Source organism: Oreochromis aureus, linkage group 3 (genome assembly GCF_013358895.1).
Source record: "Oreochromis aureus strain Israel breed Guangdong linkage group 3, ZZ_aureus, whole genome shotgun sequence".
Classification (NCBI taxonomy): Eukaryota; Metazoa; Chordata; class Actinopteri; order Cichliformes; family Cichlidae; genus Oreochromis; species Oreochromis aureus.
The window spans coordinates 8,879,139-8,903,274 of record NC_052944.1 but is presented as its reverse complement, the minus strand read 5'-3'; the positions used below and the strand labels follow the sequence as shown (position 1 = coordinate 8,903,274).

Here is a 24,136-nt window from a genome sequence, read left to right as displayed (position 1 = left end):
AATGAGGGGGCTGACTGGCGGGTTGTGGGGGGGGGCAGTGAACAATTGGCATGAAATGAACTGTCGTCAAAGCCACTGCTTCGCTGAGCATAAAACAATCAGAAGGAGATGATTTATTGTCGCAGGAAGAACAAGGGCTCTACTGTGTGTGCATATTGTATGTGTTCTAATGGAGTTGTGGTGCCTATCGAGAAGTATCTCTAAAATGCGAAGTCACGATAATGCCCAAAAAAGTGGTTGCAGCTTAGAAAAGGAAACTTTCCCTGGGTTTTTTTTCCCTCTCTACCCAGTGCTGTGCTGAATCTCTCCCATTTTTTGCTACCATTAATTCTCTCTCAGTTATCACCATCTCCTCGTGCATGTCACTTCCTGATTCACAGTCTGTTTATGTGTCTCTGCTGCCCATCGCTCTCCTTCTCTGTCAGGATGCTTGACAGCCTCTCGCTTCCTTCTTCCTTCCTTCCTCGCATATTTCCCTGTCACCCCACTCATTCACTAAGCCTCTCCCTTCCTTGAAATCAAACCAAGAGAGGTCCCTGTTCCTTTTCCCAGATGCAGGAGGAGGGAGAACGATGCAGCAGTGTAGGTGTGGGGGGGGGGTCTTTGTAGTTAAATTGACTTGTGCCGTGTTCACCAAACGGATGAGCTGGGCAGGTCTCTGCCCGGGCTCAACAGTATGCATGACACACTCATTTGTCATGCATTGGCCTGTACATCTACTCCTGCCAAAATGCTGTCCTGGCTCCCATCCCAACTCTCTCCTTATTCTCTCAGCACTTAGGCTTAGGGGAAAAACACAGGCACAAAATGGCTGCCACCGTCACGGCACTGTTCTCTCAGTGAGAGTGTGTATGCATTGTTTTAGAAAGAATAAAATAATGCAAGTTTTAGAGTGCAGAATATAAAGATAATAGATTTTGATGTCATCCTGAATGTCTTAATGGCAATTAGGGACTTGGAAAGATTCACCAGTCCTGCATCTATTTTTATCTTTTTGGGCTTTATTTAGTCTATTTAGTCCCATTCTAAGCTTTCTTGATTTTTTTTTGTTTGTTTTTCAGTGATTCCATTATTAAAATTATCATTTGGCACATTGTGACTCTCCAGTACTAAAGTTCCCCCCTAAGGTGACAGTTTAGTAACCTACATTAGTGTGACATGACTTATTACTTTAGCCTTAATGATATTAATTCAGACATTAGTCACTTTGTCCTCAGAAACTGAGCATTGGGACTTTTGATGACGGCTTGCACACAAATTTTGGTCTAGATTAGAAGCCTCGTTGCATCATCCTCCATTTTCTCACTGGCAAAAGCATCCCCATTTTGAAAAGGTCAGTGGTATGTTTTGTGTGCTCATCAGCGCGGGGTTGTCCCCGCTTTCATTCTTCTTCCACCCTTCTCCCTTTTTGTCCTCTCCCTTTCTCTCTCGCAGTAAATGTTGTGTGCTTGTTATTAAGGCCAATTTCCATCACTCCTTCTCCCCTTCTGTCACCAGTGTGCCTTCCCTGGCAAAAGAATGGATTTTAATGGGCGGTGGTTGATTAGTGCAGTGCTAATGACGAGCCGAGTAGTGTGGATGGCCGTGGAGAATTAGGCGAGCTTAAAGAGGCAGGGCAGAGCGAAATGGAAGAGAGGAAAAGGAGGAGGAATGACTTTTTACCCATACATGTCCATAGAAATAAACTTTGTATGTAAAATGTGTAACGGTTATTTGTAATTATATGTGTCAAACATACAATGCTCGCAAATTAAAACTTCTGGCTCACTCTGTTTGGGCATTTGTGTTTTTCTGCTCTGTCATTAACAGTCGCTCATTCTGTCACCATCCCATTGTGCATGTCACTCTCTGATTTCTTTCCTGTTTGTCACCAAGCAGGAAGCGGCCCACTCCTCTTTCTTGATTTCTGCTTGTGTGTCAGTCACCGAGTGAATGATTAAAAAAGAACTTGTTTTTGCTTTTCGCTTACATTTTCAACCAGAATTACTCGTAACTGTGGTTATCAGGTAGTGCTTTAGAGCATTGTGGAGTAGCTCATCTAATTAAATTACTCTAATTAATTTACAAGTCCCCACAACAGGCTTACTTAGCAGAGGCCGTGCCTCCATTAACCTGAGTGAGTCTTACCAGCCTCGTTCCACCTACTGCAAGTGAGAGCGTGAGACTACTTATTAGGCAACAAAGTGATCAAATATCATGCAATAAGATGGAGATATTATTACATTTTTATTGCAGATAAACAGGCTTTGTCTTGTTACTGTATTCACTTTAATGCTGTTAATAATAGTAAAATTATCATGTTTAAATGTTGATGCAAAAAGACTCATTATCTGATGCAGTTGTTGTATTGCATGGGCAAAATCACGACTTGGATGAATGTTTTGAAGGCTATGGGCCATTTTTTACTAGCAGTGAAAAAGCCTCAACGGCCTAATGATGAATCTTTTTCAGCCATTTGATATTTTTAGGAGTTCTATTTTGGCTTTCAACCCACTCTGATCAAATTAGCTTTCCATCTCACCGTTTTTTCCCACCTACGGAACGATACATGACAGGAGTCTTGTCAGCAGCAGAAAGTCTTCTGGCTGTTGCTACAAACCATATGGAAATGAAAGTGTGAGCTGTGATGCATTTATTTAAGATCGCTCTCTCTCTCTCTCCCTGCCAAATCCAAAGTAGGTCACTGCAAAACTGCGGGCCACTGTAAATCGCTCCTTCCCAATGCTGCGACTCCTGTTTCCCCAGTTTAATCTCGCATTTCTACACATGAGGCTCACATTAACGATGAGCTAATGTTAATGTTGAAACATGTCAGCTCACATCCGCAGTTTTAATTAGAAGGATATGTTGCAAGAAACTACAGTATCAGTGACCGTGACATCTAATATGACCAAAATCCATTTTCCCTTTAGTCTACTGAACTGTCATAAATGGTTCTTCTTCAGTTTTGCCTGAAGATGAAGCTTCCAGTGGGTCTAGTTGCTTTGTGCAAAAGTGCTTAAATCTGATAAGCTGTTAGCTTTATTATTTGCCTTCAGGTCAAGTGTTAAAGGGATGACTATAGGCTGGCATGGTTAAGCAAGAGAGAATAACTTTTTGGAGCTGAGCCATAAATCTGTGACAAAGCAAATAAAGGATGCTTTCAGTCACTCTATTTGTCTGACAGCCACTACACCAGTTTACTCGGTGATCTCACTGTGCAGCCCAGCAGTTGTCCACAGCTCCTCAAGGAAGAAGTGGGAGGGGGGTTCAGGAAGAGACATGGCAACCAGTGTTTTGAAAATTGAAATGTGAACGAATTTGAGTTGATATGCCGTATGTAACTAATTGGAAGCCAGCAAACACAGTATGCTGCACTATTACTGTCTTGCAAGCCTCTGGCAAGATTCCTGAGAACTAGTCTGGTGAGAAGTATGGGCAGCCTGGCAGTGGTGTACAGTTAGCGTTGCTCCATTGATGTCTCATGCCAGTGCTGCGTCATCCTGGTGGAACACCAGCAGGTGAGTCTCCTGATTTGTTGTTGTTGTTGTTGTTGTAGTCTGCCTCCCCAGCAGTCGCTGGGAGTTCATTTCAGAGTCAACCATTCAATTAAGACGACATCTTGTAATGGACGTGGAAGAAGTGGTTTGCTGTAAAGCTGTGAGAGTGACGACTATAAACGCAACCCTCAGCTCTCCTGATTACACCTCTTTCATTTCTCTCATTAACGTTGAATCTGTTTCCTTCAATTTCTCTCTAGACCACAGCTTCTTTGTTTCATTTCCGCTTGTGTGAGCAATTCACAAAAGCCATCCCATTCAATAACACCTACTCACATTTGTGTATTATCATGTGTATCATATAATTAAACTTTTTTTTCTTGTAATCACATGAATTCCAGTAATAAGCAAGATGTATTTTTTTTAAATATTGCACCGTTATGTACATGTAAATGTAAACTAGTCTTCAGTTTTAAGCTTTATTTTTGTTGTTTTGAAAGCTTGGATAAAAAGTTGATTTTTAATTGTGATAGATTTTTTATAGTGAGGAAAAACTGGCAGCAACTGGAATCCTTTTAAATGTTTTTTTTCCAGTTCAGTTTTATTCATAAAGCGACGAATCACAATAAGAGTCGCCTCAAAGTGCTTACATGGACAAGAGAAAACCCCCAAAATCAGAGCACCCCCAATGAGCGAGCAATTGGGCACAGTGGGAAGAAAAAGCTCCCTTTTAAGAGGAAGAAACCTCCAGCAGAACCAGGCTCTGGGACGGTCAGCCATCTGCCGTGAAAGGACATTAGGATGTTTTACCAGAGAATAGCTCGTTCAGATGGATGTTAGTATAGCCGTATTGCTACACTTTAATCATAAAGGGAAAAAGAAATCTGTAATCTCAATAGTCATCCTCTCGATTGTAGGAACTTTTTAGACCTGAACAGAGAAAATCACAGATGCCCACAGTAATGGTATCTCTTCACTGTCTCCCTGTTGGAGGATTAGTTTTAAGATTTCATTGATCAATATTTCAAGCGCAATTAGGTCTTGCCCTCAAGTTATTTCATGTACTTGTGAACCCACTCTGAGCCAGTGTGCAGCCTCAGATCTTTAACACAAGAGAGAATTCCAATTTGGCTTTAGATTACGTGCCTGAGGACTGCATTGTATTCTCTTATTGTCCATGTGTAAGCTTAGTATTTCAGACTATTTCACACAGATGCTGCGATCAGTCAACCTTCTCCTGTCAGAATAAAAAGCTGGACTTGCCTTGACTTGGCTGAGGTTATAAGAGGTCTTGTTCCCCTCTGCTGCTTTGCCTCTCCCTCTGTCCTGCTTCTCTTTTTCTATCTCATGCTTCATCTCTTCTGTCCCTTCCTCCTAATTCCCCCCTCACATCTCATCCTTCCCCTTCTTACTCTCTAACCTTTTGCCGTCCACCACTGTGTGCTAGTGTTGTTGGAGGCAAACGACAGAGTGGGTTTTTAAAAATCTCACAGAGGGTGTCTCATTAGAAACAGCAAGGCCTTTTCCACATTCGTACCTGCCAGATGAGCCTACTGGCAGTGTGTGATCTGTGTCGACTTCTGCAGAGAGATCGAGAGAAAAATGAGCCCAGAGATTGAGGGAGGTGAGGAAAGAGACAGCCAGCAAGGACAGAAGCAGCAGTTGAAGGTCGGGAGATAGAAGTAACGGGCAGAGGCAAAGGTGCACGTTAACACGCGTCCATCCCATTCTCATCATCTCTGCTTCCTTTTCACACTGTTTTTTACCATCTTTCGCTCTAACAATGTCAACCTCTATCCCCTCTTTCTGCTTTTTCCTGCTGCTAGCAACAGCTGTGAGAGGAAATGGAGAGCAAAATGTCATCTTATTGCTCCATCTGCACCCACAGTACATCCCTGTGTCATGGCTGACACCAGCTATATTGTATGCTCTATGGCTTGAGTGAGAGTCTGTGCTCTTATCTTACCTCTACTGTAGGGTCATCTAGACCGTACGCATATGATGGACTCGATTTTAAGAGAGTGGTCTTAACAATACATATAAGTCACTGGCGACCAGAGCCGGCACATTTTAGTATCAAGCATTGGAAGCTACATGTTTCCACATTTCTTACTGATTTTGTAATTTAGAGTAAAGAATGTAATCCGTATTGTAAGTTCAGACTGAAAATGCTAGACCTCAGAGCATATCCTTGATGGAAATAAGGGAGTTCTACTGATAATTTCCAGTTAAGTCTAATATCATGAACCTGGGAACGCCACAGATTTCTTGGTTTTGGTCAGGGAAAAGCGTCTTTCAATGAGTGCAAGGAAATTAGGAAAGCATTGCATGAGATCAGCCTCCCAAGAAGAAGCAGCGTGATTTAACATTGCCACAGACGATGAGTTTGGCAGTAGAGCCTTTAGGCCAGTGAAACCAGTGAAACCAAAATAAATTTGTTTGGATCAGATGGTCTCCAGCATGTTTGAAGCGGACCTGGCCAGGACTGCCACAGTGACTACATATTGTGATCATGAAACAAGGAGGTGGGAGTGTAATGCTATGGGGCTGCATTTATATATAGAACTGTGAATCCAGTTGGGTTTTCTCTGTTTCTTTGTCTAGCACAGTAATCGAATGAGAGTTTTTGAAAGAAGGAAAACATGGCCAAATATACCCTCTGACTTATAATCAATACAACACCTTTAGAACGTTTTAAAGTAGAACATGGAAGAATGAAATCCCTGGAGCAAAGAGCAGCTTTGAAAAATATCGTGAGGTCGCTATCATCCATACTCATGATGAATCTATCTTTAAAATAAAAGGAGCAGTAATTGAGTTTATGGGCTTTTATGCTGCAGTGTCTACTTAATAATGCCAAACTCTCTCAAGACCTTTATCTGGAGCATGTTTAAAGTTGGCTCAGGGTTTGAGAGGTTCACTCTCGTTACTTTGGATTTGTGTCATGCTCTCTCTTCGCCCTCTCTGTGTCCTCTGACAATGGGATTCTTTTCTTTTGCACCATCCACCATTTCTGTTACCTGTTACTAAACATGCAAACAAGCTATCGTTAGTGCTTTTGTTTTGGTTCAGCTATCGTGGCTTCATTTTTCTAAAGAATTCCATAGTTGGAGGGAGAGGGAGTGCAATTATTCTATAAGCATCACATTGGGCAGTCAACACTTGTGTTATTATGATCAGGTTAACGATCCTCCTTCTTCTCTGGCTTTAGCTAAAAACAAATTAAAACAGAATTAAACTGCCTGCTTGTGTACTCAGATTTTCCTGTACATTTTATCAGTAATACACTGTCAGAGTTTTGTAAAAGCAGGACACAATTTGTGACTTACAAGCATCCCGGTTATTTTGTGTTACGTCAAATCTTGTATAAACTCTGCACTTTCATGGTATGAAAGCTAGCGGGGTGCCAGTTAGCTGCAACCACTGAACCTTGGCAGGATTTCAAGGGGGGAAAGAGATGATGATGTCTGTCTCTGTATTCTCAGACTGTTGTACAAGAAGTGAGCGCATTCGTAAAAACTCTTTTAATCTGTTCACTGAGAGTGAGAGCAGAGAAGAGAAAGTACCACAGGAGTTTTCTGTGTACAACCTTAACCTCCCTTTTGTTTTTTTCTGTCCTATGAGGAGGATGTAAGGCCATAATGTATCTTCTTAATACAGTCAAAGCTTGTCAAATCACCACAGAAAACCTATCAAAAGACAGCAGGATGCAGAAGTTTACCCGCATGCATCTTGAGGGCTCAGGAAGGTTGTTGTGATCACTGTAATCACCCGATCTTGTCCATGCTTTAGCAGGAAAGCTCTGCTAATTACAGAGAAAATGTTTGCTGTTTGTTTACGAGCGAGACCTGGCTGAAACAATATATTTCCTTGCCACTGCGAGGCCCCTCCAGACTGGCTGATGTGTTGACTCAAATCCAGAGTGAACTGCATTCGTTATTTGTCTAATTTTCCTCATTAGCCACAGTGTACACACTAAATATGAACTCGGGAAATGAGTTTGGGTTGTTTGAGTTACTGGAGTTATTGTGGTGGCGGAGATGCCACTAGAGTGTGTGGACACTGGAATGGCTGCCTCGTTTAATCAAATCACATTTCAGTTAGCGTTTAGGGGCAACTGTGCTGTTATCTGCTTGCACTTGTTAATAAGACAAGATGAAATGAGATGTGTGCTTTATTTGCCTTCAAGCATTCCTTTCAGCCATCTTGGTTGCAATTCATTTCTATAACCTGTCTCCCTTCACTTACAGAGAGAGCAGGAACACTCCTTTGTTACTTCAAGGCACTTGAATGAGCATGCAATGAGAACAAATGTCTTTGCGCCAGAGAGGTAGCGTTTGGTCTTTTTCAGCAGGGGGGAAAAATAAATAAATAATTCCTCTTTTACAGAATTACACCATTGTGACATTTAAGACATTTAAATGGCTTTGTAACAGTCCCAGCCCGTGTCACCAGTGTCCAAAAACTCCTAACGCACTCCAGAATAGCCTGGAGCTAAGTACTTGTGTCGGTGTCCCCAACCCCACCCAAACATTTTCTATCCTCATGAAAATGCAGTGTCTTTGTGTACATCGGCACTATTTAGGTTCAAGCAGCCCTCTGGGCTTCATGCAGAGGGAGCTGCATGTGAACGATGCAGTTTGAAGGTTAGACTGCCCTGAGCGTATCAGGAAAAGTCAACAAAATCAGGGAGAGTGAACCGTGTAGACACATTTGTATGTAGATGAATCTGGCCGGGGCCTTTCAGTGTGGCGTTTGCATGTTTTCCCACGTTTGCATGGGTTCTCTCCGGCTTCCTCCCACAGTCCAAACATATGCAGTTAATGGGGTTTAATTTAATTGGAGATTCTAAATTGGGAATGTGTGTGTGAATGGTTGTCTGTCTCTCTGTGTTAGCCCTGAAAAAGACTTACGACCTGTCCAGGGTGTACCCTTCCACTCACCATATGGTAGCAGGGATAGGCTCCAGTCCCCCCTCGACCCTGATAATGATAAGCGGAGATGGATGGATGGATGAATTTGTGTAATTCAGCTAAAGAAATGAGGGACGACTAATTTGTCACTTAAAAACAGTGTTGCACACAAAGAGGCTTTTTGTTTGGTTTGTACCACTTAATTTTTGCTGTTATATTAAGTAGAGCTGGCCATTTACAAATGAAATGTTACTGTCACGTTGATGGTTATGTTGGGTTTAAGTAGAAAAAATCCCCTTACGTATGTTTGGGCAGTGATTGTTGTTAAAGTAAAGTTTATTGAATGATCATGATCACAGTAAAGGGAAATTTTACTGTCAGAAGAAAAGGGAAAGCCTGTTGCATTATCTGCCTTTTTTGCTCCCAACAGGCAGTAATCATTTTAAGTCCCTTCTGGACTGCCTTATATGAGTGCTGCGAAAATGACTGATGACCCTCTCTGCCTGATAAAAAGAAGTAATATCTGTTTTTACTGGCAAGTTTTCTTTTTCTTGTATTCCTTGTTTGTTTTATTTCCTTTTGCAGTTTTTCTTTCCTTTATCAAATCAAGGTTGTTTGGGTAAACTAGGATAATGCCCTCTCTTTTTTAATATTATTATTCTAGCAACATAAAAAATTGTATAATTAAAGGCAGGAAAGATCTGTTTACTTTTGCCTTGCATACTGAACGCACAATGTTAATGCAATGTCCAGTGTTAATCAGTCTAGTTTTATGTGTAATTTCCCATTTTTGGAAATAAAGACACGGCTCCTATTTGCAACAGCATTTTTTTTGTGCCCATAAACAACACAGATAAAACCACACAGGAATAAATGTCAGTGACTTAAGCAGATCATTATTAAACGCAACAGATTGTCCAGTTGGCTCCGCCGCCAACATGACACACAGGCGAAGATAAGCGCGAGTCCTCTACGAGTAACCCCAGTGTTTGTTCTCCGTCTTGTTACAGTCTGTGTTTGTTTGTGCACATCAGTGTCTGCGAATTCTAATTTCCCCCCTCATTCAGGGCCTTATTTGCTGTTTGCACAACGGCTGCTAAGCAGTCTCTCAATACCAGCCAACAAATGGATTGTTATGTAACAGCCAGAGCCTGCTATGTCTGACTGCCAATCTGCAGAAGAAAAACAGGCACGGTGGACAAAGGGAGGGTTAAAGATGAATAAAGCGAATGAGAAGGTGAGAAAGGGAGCGAGGAGCTAGTAAGGAACCTCTGGCTAAATGTTGTGGTTCCGGATACGGTGCAGCAAATCTGCTTTGCTGTTGCCCTCCCCTCCTCTGTTTGTTTTTGTCTCATCACTTTATTAGTCTGGCTCGGTCTGTTTTTTCCATTGAAGGACTCTCAGCATTAAGCAGTCATTCATTTAGTATCTCCCATTCCTCGTCCTGCTCATCTATCTTTTTAGTCCCCACCCTACCCCATCGTCGCATGTGAAATATACGACAGGCGCACTCAGACAGCCGGCCCCTGTCCAAGAGTCCCCCCGGGCCAGGGAGAGATGAAAAGAATACAATCAACTGTCTTTGCTTCATCCAGCCACTTTAACACTGACTCGGCATCAGAGCACAGAGGATCCAGTGACATTTCAGTAGCTACCCTCCTCAGAGAACTGGCATGAGGATTTTTTTTTCATTTTTTTCACAGTCACATCTGTGGGGGATAACCAATCCTTTGCATTTAGCTTTTGGCTCTTCAATAACCACCCAAACAGTATGTGGCAGTCTCATGAGCCTCGTGAGATCAGAGGGGAGTTAGACCACCTTCGGTCTTTAAAGGTGCAGGCTCATGTTTGTTCAGTTTTCCCTTCATTGCTAATCTTTATGGATGTAAGCTCACGATAGTTTTCTGACTAGATAATGGCTATTCTGTTTGGAAAATGGACATGCAACATTGAATCGCACCCAGGGAGCTTTCATATGTCAACAAGACCCAAAGCTTCATATGATCCCAAAGTCCTGTGTGGACTGACCTGTTCCAGCTCATCACATGCGCCCACAGTTCCACACACATACATGCAGTATCTAATGCATGCACCTCACACATCGAGCAGACCATGTTTTTTTTCTTTCATCTCCTCTCTTCATCCGCCTCCTCCTTTGATGTGGGATACCCTGGAGCCCGAGGAATACAGTCTTGGGGAATAAAACCGAGTGGATCTGTGCTTTCGCAATAGGAAGAAGCTTCCCATTGTTCCCTTTTCATCTTTTGCGCTTCTCAGCCTCTTTTCGTTGCTTTCAATCACTGGCTTCATCCTGTCCTCCACTTTCCAGCATCTACTTCTCCAAGATGAAGGTCATTATCCCATTAGATGTGCATATTTCAAACACTGTTCCACTTATAGTGCCGCAATAACAAGTTATCCAAACCCTGAAATGCTCTCAGCTCATTTCATTAAAGAACCATTTGGAATTTTGCTCCCACCTTTGGTCAAGTGTTCTGCAGGGTCCATTTCATGTTGGGCTGTAAGCTGCTAAAGTGGAGGATGATGTTGGCTTGGCCAAACTGATTGTGCAAGGTGCTGACATTCTCACTCTGATTCTGATAAGTGGTATTTCTGAGAGGCCATTATGTCCATGTAACAAGCTGGAGAGGTGAAGTCAGTGGAGGCTAATTTTACCCAGTGGTCAGCAGTAGCAGAGTAGGGATGCTCCACTAGCTTAATAGTGTTTTTTTTCTGCAGATTTTCTATTAAATTGGTTGTTGTGCAGTGGAATGAAATGGCCATTGTAAACCAAAAAATTCAGGTCGCCTTTTGGCAAAAACAAGATGTTGCTTTTTGTATTTCACTATTTCCTGTCTCTGTTTTCTGACATCTTATTAACTTATCTGTTCAATGCTGCAGAATAATTAGCCAGAAAAGGTAATGGTTAGTTTGCCGTCGTTAATAATTTCCTAGTAGCATCTGTTATCTGACAGGTTTCTGTGAAAAAAAAACACAACTTTTGTATCCATGTCATTTGTCCCTTTCTATGCCCTGTGAGCACAGTTCATGCACAAACTTTTCCACTTGTGTAATTTTACAATTTGAGCCATTTTTTCATAAGGTCACCACTTCAGGGACAGGATGGCTAACACCAGTTTCAGCCTGTGTTTGTTTCTGTACTGTGAAGGCCACTCCAGTGTAATTAGGATGATGTTAACACTAATTAGGCCCGTGGCTATTAAACATTATCAAGAAGTGCACACACTTGCTTGCACATTTGTACCCCCCTTGACACACGCCCACACATACACACACACACACACACACATGCAAATAAATACACATGAATAAATAAATACACACACAAGCACACACCTTTATTCCCACCTTTATACCTAGCAGCAAAATAAACAAAAACAGTATGACCTTTTCAGAACATCAATGCTTAACGACTCTGTGTGGGAAATAAAGATCATTCTATCGAGGTCTGTTATGTTTTTTCAAGCAGCACATGTCAGTGTTCAACAGTGCAGAATATCTCTATCTCTTCAGAGCTTCCTGTTAGATTCTGTTTCACTCATCATTTTCACCAAGCACTACCATGGCTTTTCATGGCTTTTTTTTCTCCCTTTTTCCACCTTCTGTTAACTGATATATTTCAGTGTAGATACCAGCCAAAGTCTTGCTACTGTGATTTTTCATCTGTTTTCACCATATTTTTCAGGACTAGTATTTGGTGGTGGCGGTGGGTTGTGGGTGGGGTCATCCTGCTGATGCATTCAGCCCTAAACACGGTGAATAATGAAACAACCGAGTCCCAACCTGGTGCTTAAATATTCACACATTTCTGTCTGCTGCTGGAGTTTGATTGGCATGATCCTTATTAGAAGAGTTAATGTGAAAAAAAAACCCAGCTCTGTGTTTCTGCACATGCTCACACGTGTTCAAGCACATAGACTTTCTGAGGCTGGGTGTGTCAGCATGCAGCTTAGGAGAGACATGATAGCATGCAAACAGTAAAAACACAGTGAATGCAAAACAACCAACCAGATTAAAGTATATACAAATGCACTTCTTTATTCAGTTGGTCTTGTGTGTGCAGTCAGTTTATGATTAACACCTTTCCAGTAATCCTTCTAGATAAATAGTCTGATTAAAGTTCTATTTAACTGCAGAACATGTCTGTTTATTAAAAAGCCTCAAGAACTTTCCCTCAGATGCTCTAACACATTTCATGTGCAATGCAATGTTTTAAGTCTGTTTTCAAGTGAGTGCCAGAAACAAAACTGAAACTTGCGTGCATTTGCATGTTTAAGTATTTCAGCATTGTTATGTAGACAGGCTCAGATCAAAAATTACAGGAATTCTTTCCTCGTTTTCCTCCTCTGCACATCTTCTTAGCCACATTGATTCAAAGGCCCGACTTACATAATAGCATAGCAATTTACACTAATGACTCAGTGGTCTTGTCATGAGCAAAATGTACCCATGTAACCCATGATTTGTTTCAGTTCCTCTTCACAATTCTTCAGTTGTGTTGAAGATGTTAAAAAAAACCCTCTACGCTATAAATGTTTAGAGATATGGAAAAATCTCTAAGTGTTTCCACAGTTATGTGAAAATGATTTACAAACTATAAGTGCACTTGATAAAAAATAAAAAGTGGTGCTGTCTGTTTTAGCAGCTCTATTGGTCACCACTGTCTCAGCTTCACCAGACTATTGAGCAAGTTATCAGACAGAGGATATTTTAGGATGATCAATAAGCTTTCTAGATGGCACATATTCAGGGTAGATGGACTGTCCTGCCTAGCAACCTTTCTAAAGACTACTCAGTTCTTATCGGAGTAAAACAGCACACACACACATATACAGAGCCTTTCATACTTCTCCCACTGGAGCCCTTCATTTAAAGATATTCGGGAAAAACACAGGGGAGGTGTCTTAGCAGCCGTGGAGTGATGTTTGTACAAAAATTGCTCTGTGATAGTAGCATCCCCTCTAGAGACGTAACAAGCATTTTGAATTGTTTCAAACAAACTTTGCAAGCACACCATTGGTGTCAAAAGCATAATAGGAGAAACATCTGAATTCTCCCGAATTGTAAAAAGTTACAGCGGCGTATCAGGTCCCCACTGGCAGAATTAGGGAGGGGAGTAATCAGCAGAAATCTCAAGATGACAGAAGAGATTTCTGAACAGTTTGTGGGATGATTCATCGAGATATAAAATATTTGGCATAGCTCACAATTGAAATCATAATTTAAAGAAACTACTCCAATGTCCATAGCATTTGTACTTTTGTGATTTTAATCATTTATAAGCAAACTAAGTGACGCGAAACACAGAAACTGCTCATTTTCAATTATCTGCTCCCTACGCTTTGATCTTTAAGCTAGACAGAAAAAATGGTGATTTTTACAAAGTACTTTGAAGCAGGTAACAATCTGAGACTGAAATTAGTTCCATTTTGTCAGTAGCCTATAATTTAGAAAGACAGGGCAACACTGTTATTCCCCTGGCATGACTATCATCGCGGAAAAAGGCACCCATCCACAAGTTCACACCCTGACATTAAATCTGGACAGAGCTGAAAAATTGAACGTGCACTGGGCACATACATGCCAGATGCCTTTCAGCTCTCTGCATTTCTTGTAGAGATCTGAAAGGACAAAATATACAGTTGACTTTTTGGAGCAGAAGTTTATTAAATAATGGAACATCAATAACAGAGGGGTCAAACTCTCACCCTCCACTTTAGTTACTCGTGTTCAGTGTGCCATTGTGGTGCTTTGAGTTTAATCATGAATTCCAAAGAATATAATTAGCTGCACTCAATCTGGGAAGGTGAGACTGTTCTCGTTCCCAAAGCACAATTTTGTCAAACAAAATGTATTATGTGGCATCAGTAACATCATGCACTGTGTTTGTTTTTACGGCAGCAGTGAAATGGGTTTCACTTCCAGCTTTTAGCGTATGAACATTTTTTTTGTTGCTTAAACCTAACCAGTGAGTAAAAGCAAGCTAATCAGAGAGTGAAAACAAATAGAAACCAATATCAAACACAAAGCTCCCACACAGAGCATGAACCACATCTCCTCGTTGATAAACTCGTGATTTATGTCAAAGCAATGACATGAATTCAGTTTAATTCCCTTTTTTTATATAGCGCCAAATCGCAAAAATAGGTCACGTCAAGTTTCTTTATGCATGGTAAAGACCCTTCAATAATACAGAGAAAACTCAACAATCGGAAGACCCCCTTTGAGCAAGCATTTGGCAACAGTAGAAAGGCAAAACTGGGGAGCAGTATTTGGTATTCAGCTACACTGGTAAAATGACAGGCAGTGATGTTCTTGTGGCTGCTGTAGTGACTCCTGCTGGTGAGTGTGAATTAGTAGAAGCTTCCTTTTGGCTTCTAGCTTTGAAATTTTTTTTTTATACATCTGGAATACCAATTAGGTCTTAATTACAGACACTATCAGTTGGGAAAAATCTTCAGCCTTTTAGAGATGATTCTAAATGTCTGATCTTTAAGTTTAGCCCAGTACCAAAAGCTAGTAACTCAGAATTCTCCAGGCCCATTTGCAAAGGAAACTGAATATAGACTGATGACAGTTTTAATTATCTTAAGGGGTCAAATTAAGGTTTAAAATTCAGGGAGAAAATAGTACCAAGTCTGCATGGACACAGAGTAATTTTGCTAGTTTTTTAACAGGATGAGACACACAGCAGAAAGCTCACTGTTTTCACAGCAGATTCTTTGGTAACACAAGAACAGCATAGTCTAAATAGTATTTGTGTTTTTTGGTAATTTTTTATTGGCAGAATTTCATAAATCTCTATATTTAAAACAACAGCCTTCATTATTGACCTGATGCATCAGCTGCATCAGCTTAATACTGAACTTTATGGAATTTTTGGACTTTTATGACCAAGTATCATCTTACCTAACTCATGTAACAGGAGGAAGATAAATATTTTCCAACTGGATCAGGGGAGGTGATTTCCCATTTCCATTCTAGAAGTGGACAATATTTAGGATGCTTTATACTGTCATAATGAAATAGCCATTAGGCCAATGTAGACAAGACTCTTAGATTACAAAAGAGGAGTGTTTGCAGCTAAGGATATTGATGTGTGTGCCTGCACAAGTGAGTTAAAGAGATGGAAAGATCCTAAAATGTCAGCAAAGTCTGTGCTCTTTGTCAAGTTCTTGTTGGTGTGTGTGTGTGTGTGTGTGTGTGTGTGTGTGTGTGTGTGTGTGTGTGTGTGTGTGTGTGTGTGTGTGTGTAAGTGTAACTGCAACTTCAAAGATCAACAGCTGTCTGAAAACTTTTGCAGAATATCTCATCTCAGCCTGCTTCTCTCTCCCAGTCTACAAATCTCTTTGTAAGTGTCTCAGAAATATATGTTGTGTCTAAAAAAAAATTGAAGCAAAGGTTTCAGTCTCTTCCTTTAAAAGGAATCAATAGCGCCGTCTCTCTCCTTAACTGCTTCAAAGAATCAGTCTGTACTGATGCAATAATGTATGAAGGTTGGCGGAAGCAACTCTGTTATAAAGTTACTATTTGAGAGGCTGTCTGGGAGGTTAAAATAAGGACTGAGTATAAATGCATGCAGCACTGGTGTATCTCGATGCTTTTTGCCTCTCAAAAAGTGACTTCACCACCACCAGCAGTCCTTTTATCCCTGTGGATTTTTCATTTTATCACCGGTCTATCTTACTATTTTCATGCTGTCTGCTCCCATGAGGCTTTGCAGCTGGCACAGGACATGGCAACATTGACCACAGGCCGTCTGCTTTCTCCAGTATGACCTGTTTATCCCGATGTTAGATGGCAGTGGCATAGAATCCACTACTCCAAATCAATTCCTCCTCGCAGAGATAGAGAGAGAGAGGAAGAAAGCATCCGGGATGATAAACTCAATCCTAAATACACTCTCCCCTCGCTCCAGTTTAGAAAAGAAAAGTAAGGAAAAGGAGAGGGGACAAAAAAAATCTAAATCAATAGGTTTTTCATTACAGCTTTGATTCATGAGTCTTTTCTGATTATTTTTCTACTGGATGCGTGGACAAAGGGAAATTGTATTTTTTTCTTTTTGGGAGTGACTCATTCTTTAAACTAAATTACCGAACAGTCCACGTGAATGGAAATAATAATCAATGGGTATCCCGTGATGGTTTGATTTATTCTCCGCTGGAAGAGCCACAGGTAGGATTGATCGGCCAGATCGATGGCACCAGAGCTAATTAGACAAAAGTAATAAATATTTAGCCTTCTTTTTCGATGTTTGGATGTGTGGCAAAGGAGGGGCATTTGAGAGGATTACCAGACTAGATCATAGTGAAGCAAAGGTCAAAGGAATCCATATCCAGCCAGGCTTTTGTTTGCTGACAACCTTTGAGCTAATACAGTTCTCGATAGGATGTTTTGGAGAAATCTCGTAGATGTATGAGCCTGGATTCTTCTGCTACCTTATACATTACAGACACACATTTTCACATATAAGTATATGCAAAGGTTTTTTGCCCTCATAAATACAAAGCAATGAGTTTGAGTAAAACAAACCTGAAATACATAAAATCAAAGGTTTTTTCGTATTTAAATAATTTATCAGGAAAGAAAATATGTTTGATGGAATTACATAGAAAATTTACATGTAATCAAAAAACTTGAAGATAACATTTTGGGCATAAATATTATTTGGATTGTGTTGCAATGCCAGTCCAAACAACAATATAGGGTATTTCACAAGAAAATACGAGTCACATGGGTGTTTCCTGACACATATACACACTTAAACACCAAAAAAAATTTTTTTTAAGATGCCTTGAAATACTGCAGCATCATTCTGTTTCTGTGTTTGCTTCTAAGAGAGGATAATAACACACTTAAACACACTTTAAAGACACTCTTGCATATAGCTTCTAATTAAAGCGCCATATTAGGCATTCTTTTTTATCTTCACATTAGCTAGAAAGTCTCGATTCTTCGCTGCTGCATTACATTTCACACATCACTACTGGCTATTTTTGCAAACTTTAGATGCATTCCTAATCAAAAGTGTGATGTGGTCATGCACACTGGAGAAGTTCCAATCAGCGAATCTATTGTTTTCCTTTTTATGCATGTGTGACAAAGATCCTCTGTGGGTGGTGAATCTTAAGGTGTAGAGATGTTCCCTTTTCTTGTTTTGTTTTTTGGAAGACTAGCAGGGAAGAAAGTCCCCCCTCTAGACTGCTTTTATAATTGATAAACACCTTTTCACTCAATTTTTTTCTCCCTTCAGCTGAGTGTGTGTTGCACTGCAGTATTCAGTGGATTTTACCTCTTCCAGAGCAGCAGGTGTTTGCTGGAAGAAACAGTGACACATGGATGGGCCCTGTCAGACTACTCATTAGAGACTCTGCACCTCCTTTGTCTCCTCATTTAGAGGGGAGAAAGGTGCACATACACACAAACACATGCATCCATGTATACAAGTGCACAAAGCAGCAGGTGGCCACTTTCAGCTGGACAAATCAAAGGAGCCAAAGTCAACACCAGCTCGTTAGATGGATTTAGGAACAAGAAAGACGTGGAAAATATTTCCAAGTATGACTTGGGTAGAGAAGCTCTTATTTGCTTTGTTTTATTTTTATGCATTTATTTCGTTCTCTTGCTGAGATTTAGCACTTTGTGGCTTCTGTTCGTGACATTATGCTAATAAAGTAAATGTGTCGGTAATAAAGACAAAGTAAAGCGTGACAAGTGTGACAGTGACGTCAGGAATAGCAGGAGCTCTCTTGGGAAGACAAAGCATATGGTAGATGCTATGCATGAGAGGGGTGTTAACTGATGAGAATTAGTTCACTGTGAGTGAACACACAAGATATGCAGCGATGATACCGGCTCCAAGTCTAATTCACGATGCAAGCTAAATGAGATGTCAGGCGCGATTCAGGTTGAAAATTTGATTCAGTGCCCTGTTTGCTATTTAAGTTCTGACAAGTTCCGAATTTGGCTGTTTTTGCACCCTAAAAAATACACCAACCATACAATTATATATACATTTAATTCCTTACATTTTAGGGACCTTTTGCCTTTATTTTTCTTCACATCTGCGCCATCCCTTCCTTGCTTCTGACTGCTTGATACTTGATCATGTTGTCTGAGTGACATCAATAAAGAAACAGTATTGTCTTATTGCAAAATTGCATAGACAAACTACCTCGTTTCATGTTAAAGGGCAGCAAATTAAATGTTCCTTGAAGGCTCAGACACCTCCTTTAATAACCACAATTCCCAAAAAAACATATGGAGTGTGTAAAATGTCAAAAAACAGAGGACGGTGATTTTCAGATCTCATAAATCTTTATTTTATTTACAATAGAATATAGAAAACATATCATGTATTTAAACTGAGAACATATTTGGCAACAGGTCAGTAATTGGGTATTGGTCTGGGTATAAAAAGAGGATCTCAGAAAAGCAGAGTCAGTCAGAAGTAAAGATGGGCAAATTTTCAGAATAATGTTCCTCAACATAAAATAATGAAAAGCTCATCATGTGCAGATATCTCATCATCCACAGTACATAACATCATCGAAAGCTGAAATCTGTGCACAAAAGACAAGGCTGAAAATCAATACTGGATGGCCCTGATCTTCAGGCCCTCAGGTGGCACTCATTAAAAACAGGAACAATTCTGTCATGGAAATCACTGCGTGGGCTCAGGATCACTTCCTGAAATCATTCTGTCACAGTTCACCGTGCCATCCATAAATGGAGATTAAAGCTACTATTGTGGTTATGCATCAAATCCTTGACATATGAGGGTTGCATCAATGCCACTGGAATTGGCAGCTCAAACATCTGGAAAGGCACCATCAGTGCTGAAAGGTATATGCAGATTTTAGAGCAACATATGCTCCCATCCACATCATAGTAGAAGGGTTCAGGTGCTGAACCTTTCACCATTTGAAACCATGAAAAACATGACAAAGACGGCCCAGGACTGAGGTACAGCTAAAATCCTCCATGAAACATGAATAAGGTATCGTTCCTCTTTCAACAGAACTGATCTCCTCAGTTCCCAGACATTTATGGACTCTTGCTAAACGTATGCTTCACAGATTAGCAAATCATTCCTTTTTTATTTATATTTAGCACAATGTCCAATTGTCTTTGAATTGGGGCTATAAAATGCAGCTCTTTTGTTGTACTTTAGATGTACTGTTCCTACTACTTCATAATAAGGCACATTAACAATCTAGGTACAGTACCTTGAAAGAAAATAGCTTTTTTTTATATACTTTATTTTTATTAATCTTTAATTATTGTCCCAATTATTGGGATTTATGGCTTCTCAGAGTCCCTGCTAATTCCTGTGGTCCATCTTCAGCTCTCTGCAAGGCCAAAATAGAATTTAATAAAATTTCAATCTTTAACATACTTTTTAAGGAAATTAAGACACTTGCTACTGCTAACTGCTGTTGGTCACTGCTACTCTAGTGACAGCCTTTTGTTATATGAAAAAGTGTTGTCTGCATGGAAGCTTTTGTTGCTCCAGGATCTAACAAAATTGTTCAACAATTAAGGGGCTACAGATTACCAATGCCATGTGAATTAATACACTACTTTAATACTTTATATACCATCAGAGGTACTACATGCCAGTAACAAGGCAGATGGTTCCCCTCTCTGTTTTAGACCTAAGGGTGTTGCATCCAAGATTTCCAGAAAAATTAAAAAATACTAGCTTGTCAGACATGCTACATCTTAAATGAGCTGGTCTCCACAGAAAGCAGTGGTGTCTCTGGATTATGTTTGCTTTTTTAATTTGATTTAATTTCAATTTAAATTATATTTTTTCACTGTGTAAGGCACACCTGTTTCACAGCTTTTTCATTTGCAACATTGAACTTACTGAGCTTATAGAGTGGTTTCTAGTATAAAATCTAATTTGTTTTTTAAAGGTGCAGTCAGTAGTGTTTTTTAGCTTATTTAAAAAATCGATGCGTTATCTCATTAACCTATAATTATCCAATTAAAAATATATATGAGTGGGTTTGCTTCAGACTCAACAAATAAACATCATTGGAGAACGAGCTACTTTCAGTAAAGAAACAAAAATGTGAAGGAAATCTTCTTCCTCCTCACCTCAAGCCTCATCTCCTGAACTGAAGTCAGGTCTATAACACACAGAAACATCAGTAAGCATGCTAATGTATTCCCTATATTGTCACAATCCCTTATTGCCAGCAGATTAGACATGTGACCCTCCCAGCTCTGGATACATGAGAAGGGCTGGCAAAACAGCAACAGCTGGTTATAAGCCATCATTATACCAGCTAATTTTGGGCTTGAGTGTCCTAACACTTTCCCAATGATGAACAATTTGATTACATTCTCACATTGTTAGTTTTTTCACTAAGTGTCAGAGTCCAAAAAAGTTTCATCCGCTTCAAGGACATTTTCACTAACAGCAGCAAAAACAGCAGTGTTACAAAGGTTCAGGATATCCTCAACAACTCATCTCGGTATCACTGTCATCAGTCAGAAATAAGCTCTGACTCACAAACTCCTTTCACAAAGTTTTACAACCTCTTCCCGAGTAAAGCGATGTAGGCCCCAACATTGACAGCTGAGGTAAACAGTGCACTGACAGCTTTGCACGGATAGGGAAAAACTCTGGGGAGGATCTGGTCCAAACAGTAGCAGAAACAGTCTGGCCGGATGCACGTGTTATGGTGCACAGTCTAAATGTAATGTTTTAGATCTGTCTTGGCTGATGAAAACATGTTTGTCCTACAGCAGCTACCGTAGATAGGATTGTGTGCTTGAATTGGGAGGGGTATAAAAACAGAACTCTGACTGATATCTCACGGAAAAAACATTTTGCACACTAACTTCAGGGTTATATCATCTGGAGGATTAAAGATCAGAGCCATTAAGTCTCAGTTTCAGCGATGTTCCTCACATACAGCACTTTCTCTTAGTACTCATAATATTTAATGTTATTGTGTACCACAGATGATGGAAGTTGATGCTTAGTTGAAGGTGATTTGACAGCACTGAGTGGTGAACCTCTCTGAAAAACTCAGTTATCCTATATTCTCTGTTTATTGCCAGTTATTTTACTTACTTTGCCATTTTTTAAGCACAACTTTTTAAGATTTTTCTTCTCCCATCTCAAATTTTCAATCATTTTCTTTTTGCTTTGATTATATTCAAAATGAATAATGTATCTTTCAAAAGAACAATAACTCTTGATTTTAGCACCTAATTATTTTGTATCTGTACGGTTCAACTGATTATATTTTCCACAGCGTCCCAAACTTTTGGCAGACGGTGTTGTGTAGGCTCACATATGTTTGCACAGGCTGAGCAGTAATCTGTCAGACTAGAAAATTCAATATGACATGCAAAATTAGTGATGGGTGATGAACCCTTTCTCGCCCATAAGTGCAATCGCCTACGTTAATGTACAACAACTTCCACTACCAGAAACCATTTTCTCCTTTTCCTCACACGGCTTCAGTCTCATCTATCACAACATGGCTCCCCTCCCTCTCTGCTTGTCGGCCATTTTAGAAATCTTTTCTCCTCTTCCTCCACAGTTGCCTCTTGCCCAGTTTCTGAGAAACTGTGCTGCTGCACAAATAAACACAGGAAAGAAATAAAAACCAAAGTGCCAACTTCTTCTCTTCACCATCCACAATTTGACTTTACCCGTCTTCTGAGTTCCTTGCCTCCATACCCTGTCTTTCTTCAACCTCTTTTTTTTCCTCCTCCTCCTCCTCCGGCACAAAGCTTCTTTATAGCCCTCCTTGCCATGCTGTGATAATTAGTCAGCGCTAAAATAATACAGCCTCGAGAAAACAACAAGAGCTGAGCAGAGGGCTTAGCTCTGCCGGGAAGGATGGAGGGAAGGAGGGGTGATGAGAGCCAGAAAGGGAGAGAGGAAGCGAGAGATCGGGAGGAGAGTTGTGTGTGTCAGCCAATTTCAAACGGCTACCAGCAGATTGTTAGATAATGAAAGTGTCAGGTAGACGAGTGAGTGTGCGTGTGAGCGTGCATGTACATTAAGGAAGCCTGCACGTGTGCATACTTGAATAGTGTTCTTCCTTGCGTAAGACATGCTGTCACTATAGCGTCTGCTTTCCGCCATCTTTGACCTGACCACACCAAGAAAGTTGTTTATGTATATTGATGCATCCATGGAGATGAAACCCAATGCCATGCACTTCTGTGACCATGTGTGACTCTATAGTCACGCTATTATCAAAATCATAGCAATTCCATTGATTTGTGAGGTGTCATTGGGATGGCTAGCGCTTAATTATGTGTATTAATCACTTGTTTACTTGCGTAATCATGTTGATACAACTATGTGCTTCATATAGCAAAATATGCATGCATTAGTATGTAGACAGAGCGCCTGTGTGTATGTATATTTATGATCCTGGGAGGACAGACAGCCCACAGGGTTGAGAGCAGTTCACTGTGGTTTCATTACTCTATGCTAATCACAGCCAACGCCCGTCATTTCTCATTTACCACCAGGCTTACTGGAGCCAAGCCAAGTCCTAACCACTCTGTTACAGTTCAAACATGAAATCGCTCCATGTATGGGGCGGGTACTTTTTTTTTTAAGGCTGGAGCTTAAAGTACTGTTAAGGCAAAGTTATTTTGACAGGGAGAATTTCTTTTGTTAAATTTTGAGAGATGGTAGTTATACTGACAGCATAGCAAGTCCAAAGTTTGTCAGTTCGCCCTAGTTTGAATCCAACGCAACTGCGGGCAACTGACTGCAAATGAAGCCCACCGAATTACCATTTCAAAGGCGAGTGACATCCTGCACATACCAGGGCTCATGCTAGACATGACTTCGTGACCAAGATGTACGCTACCAGTAACATGTTTTAGTTGTATGTTTTTAACCAGACATAGTGCTTTCTCTCAGATGCAGACTTGCTCTAACTACTGACTTTCAAACCACTTTCTGCTGAAACGCTATTCAATTTAAACTTGCAGAAATCAATAAAAGAATATGCAACCCACGAGAAAGCAATAACGCTAGCTGAAATGTTATTGCACCATATAATAACAAATAACAGAAAAAAAACATAATTTTGTTGTCCATAAAGTTTTTCTTCTTTTTCTTTTTATTCCCAGTTTTACACCGTGGAATATATTCTGTGTTTGTGTTTGAGAGTTCACTCAACATGCTGACTTCTTTCTTATCCAGATGTTGAAGAATTAAGCCGTAATTCCCTTTTTCTCCCTGTGTTTTGCAGCTGGGACAACATACATCTTCGGGCGAGGCGGAGCCCTCATCACATATACCTGGCCACCCAATGACCGGCCGAGCACACGGGCAGACCGGCTGGCAGTGGGCTTCAGCACACAGCTGAAGGAGGCTGTTCTGGTCAGGGTGGAGAGTGCCAGGGGACTGGGAGATTACCTGGAGCTGCACATAGTAAGATACTGTACTGGGGTATTTGATGGGGGATGAAATTGTTAGGGGAATTGGAAAATACAGTGAAGGAACTGTCAGCCAGTTGAATCAGAGGAGAAAGTCCACAATAAAATGGATTGAGAAGTACCTGTGCAGGGAAGTTGAAATGGCAGAGAAGTAGGGTTCAGGGGAAAGCAGATTCCCAAGTCAGTTCCTAGATCTCATTGTCATGGTGGAGAATAATCATTTAAGGTTAAACTTTTGCTCATAAAACTGGACAATTGGACGGAAATTCTCTAGCTGTTGCAGAATTTCCT

General features: G+C 40.5%; 1 protein-coding gene across 1 annotated transcript in view; it reads left to right on the top strand.

Moving 5' to 3' along the window:
* nrxn2b (neurexin 2b) overlaps positions 1–24,136 on the top strand; it is a 654,120-nt gene that overhangs the window by 524,732 nt on the left and 105,252 nt on the right. Inside the window, exon 17 of the mRNA XM_039609711.1 lies at positions 23,659–23,840. Within this exon, the coding sequence (XP_039465645.1) occupies positions 23,659–23,840 (182 nt within the window). The remainder of the gene's footprint in view (positions 1–23,658; positions 23,841–24,136) is intronic.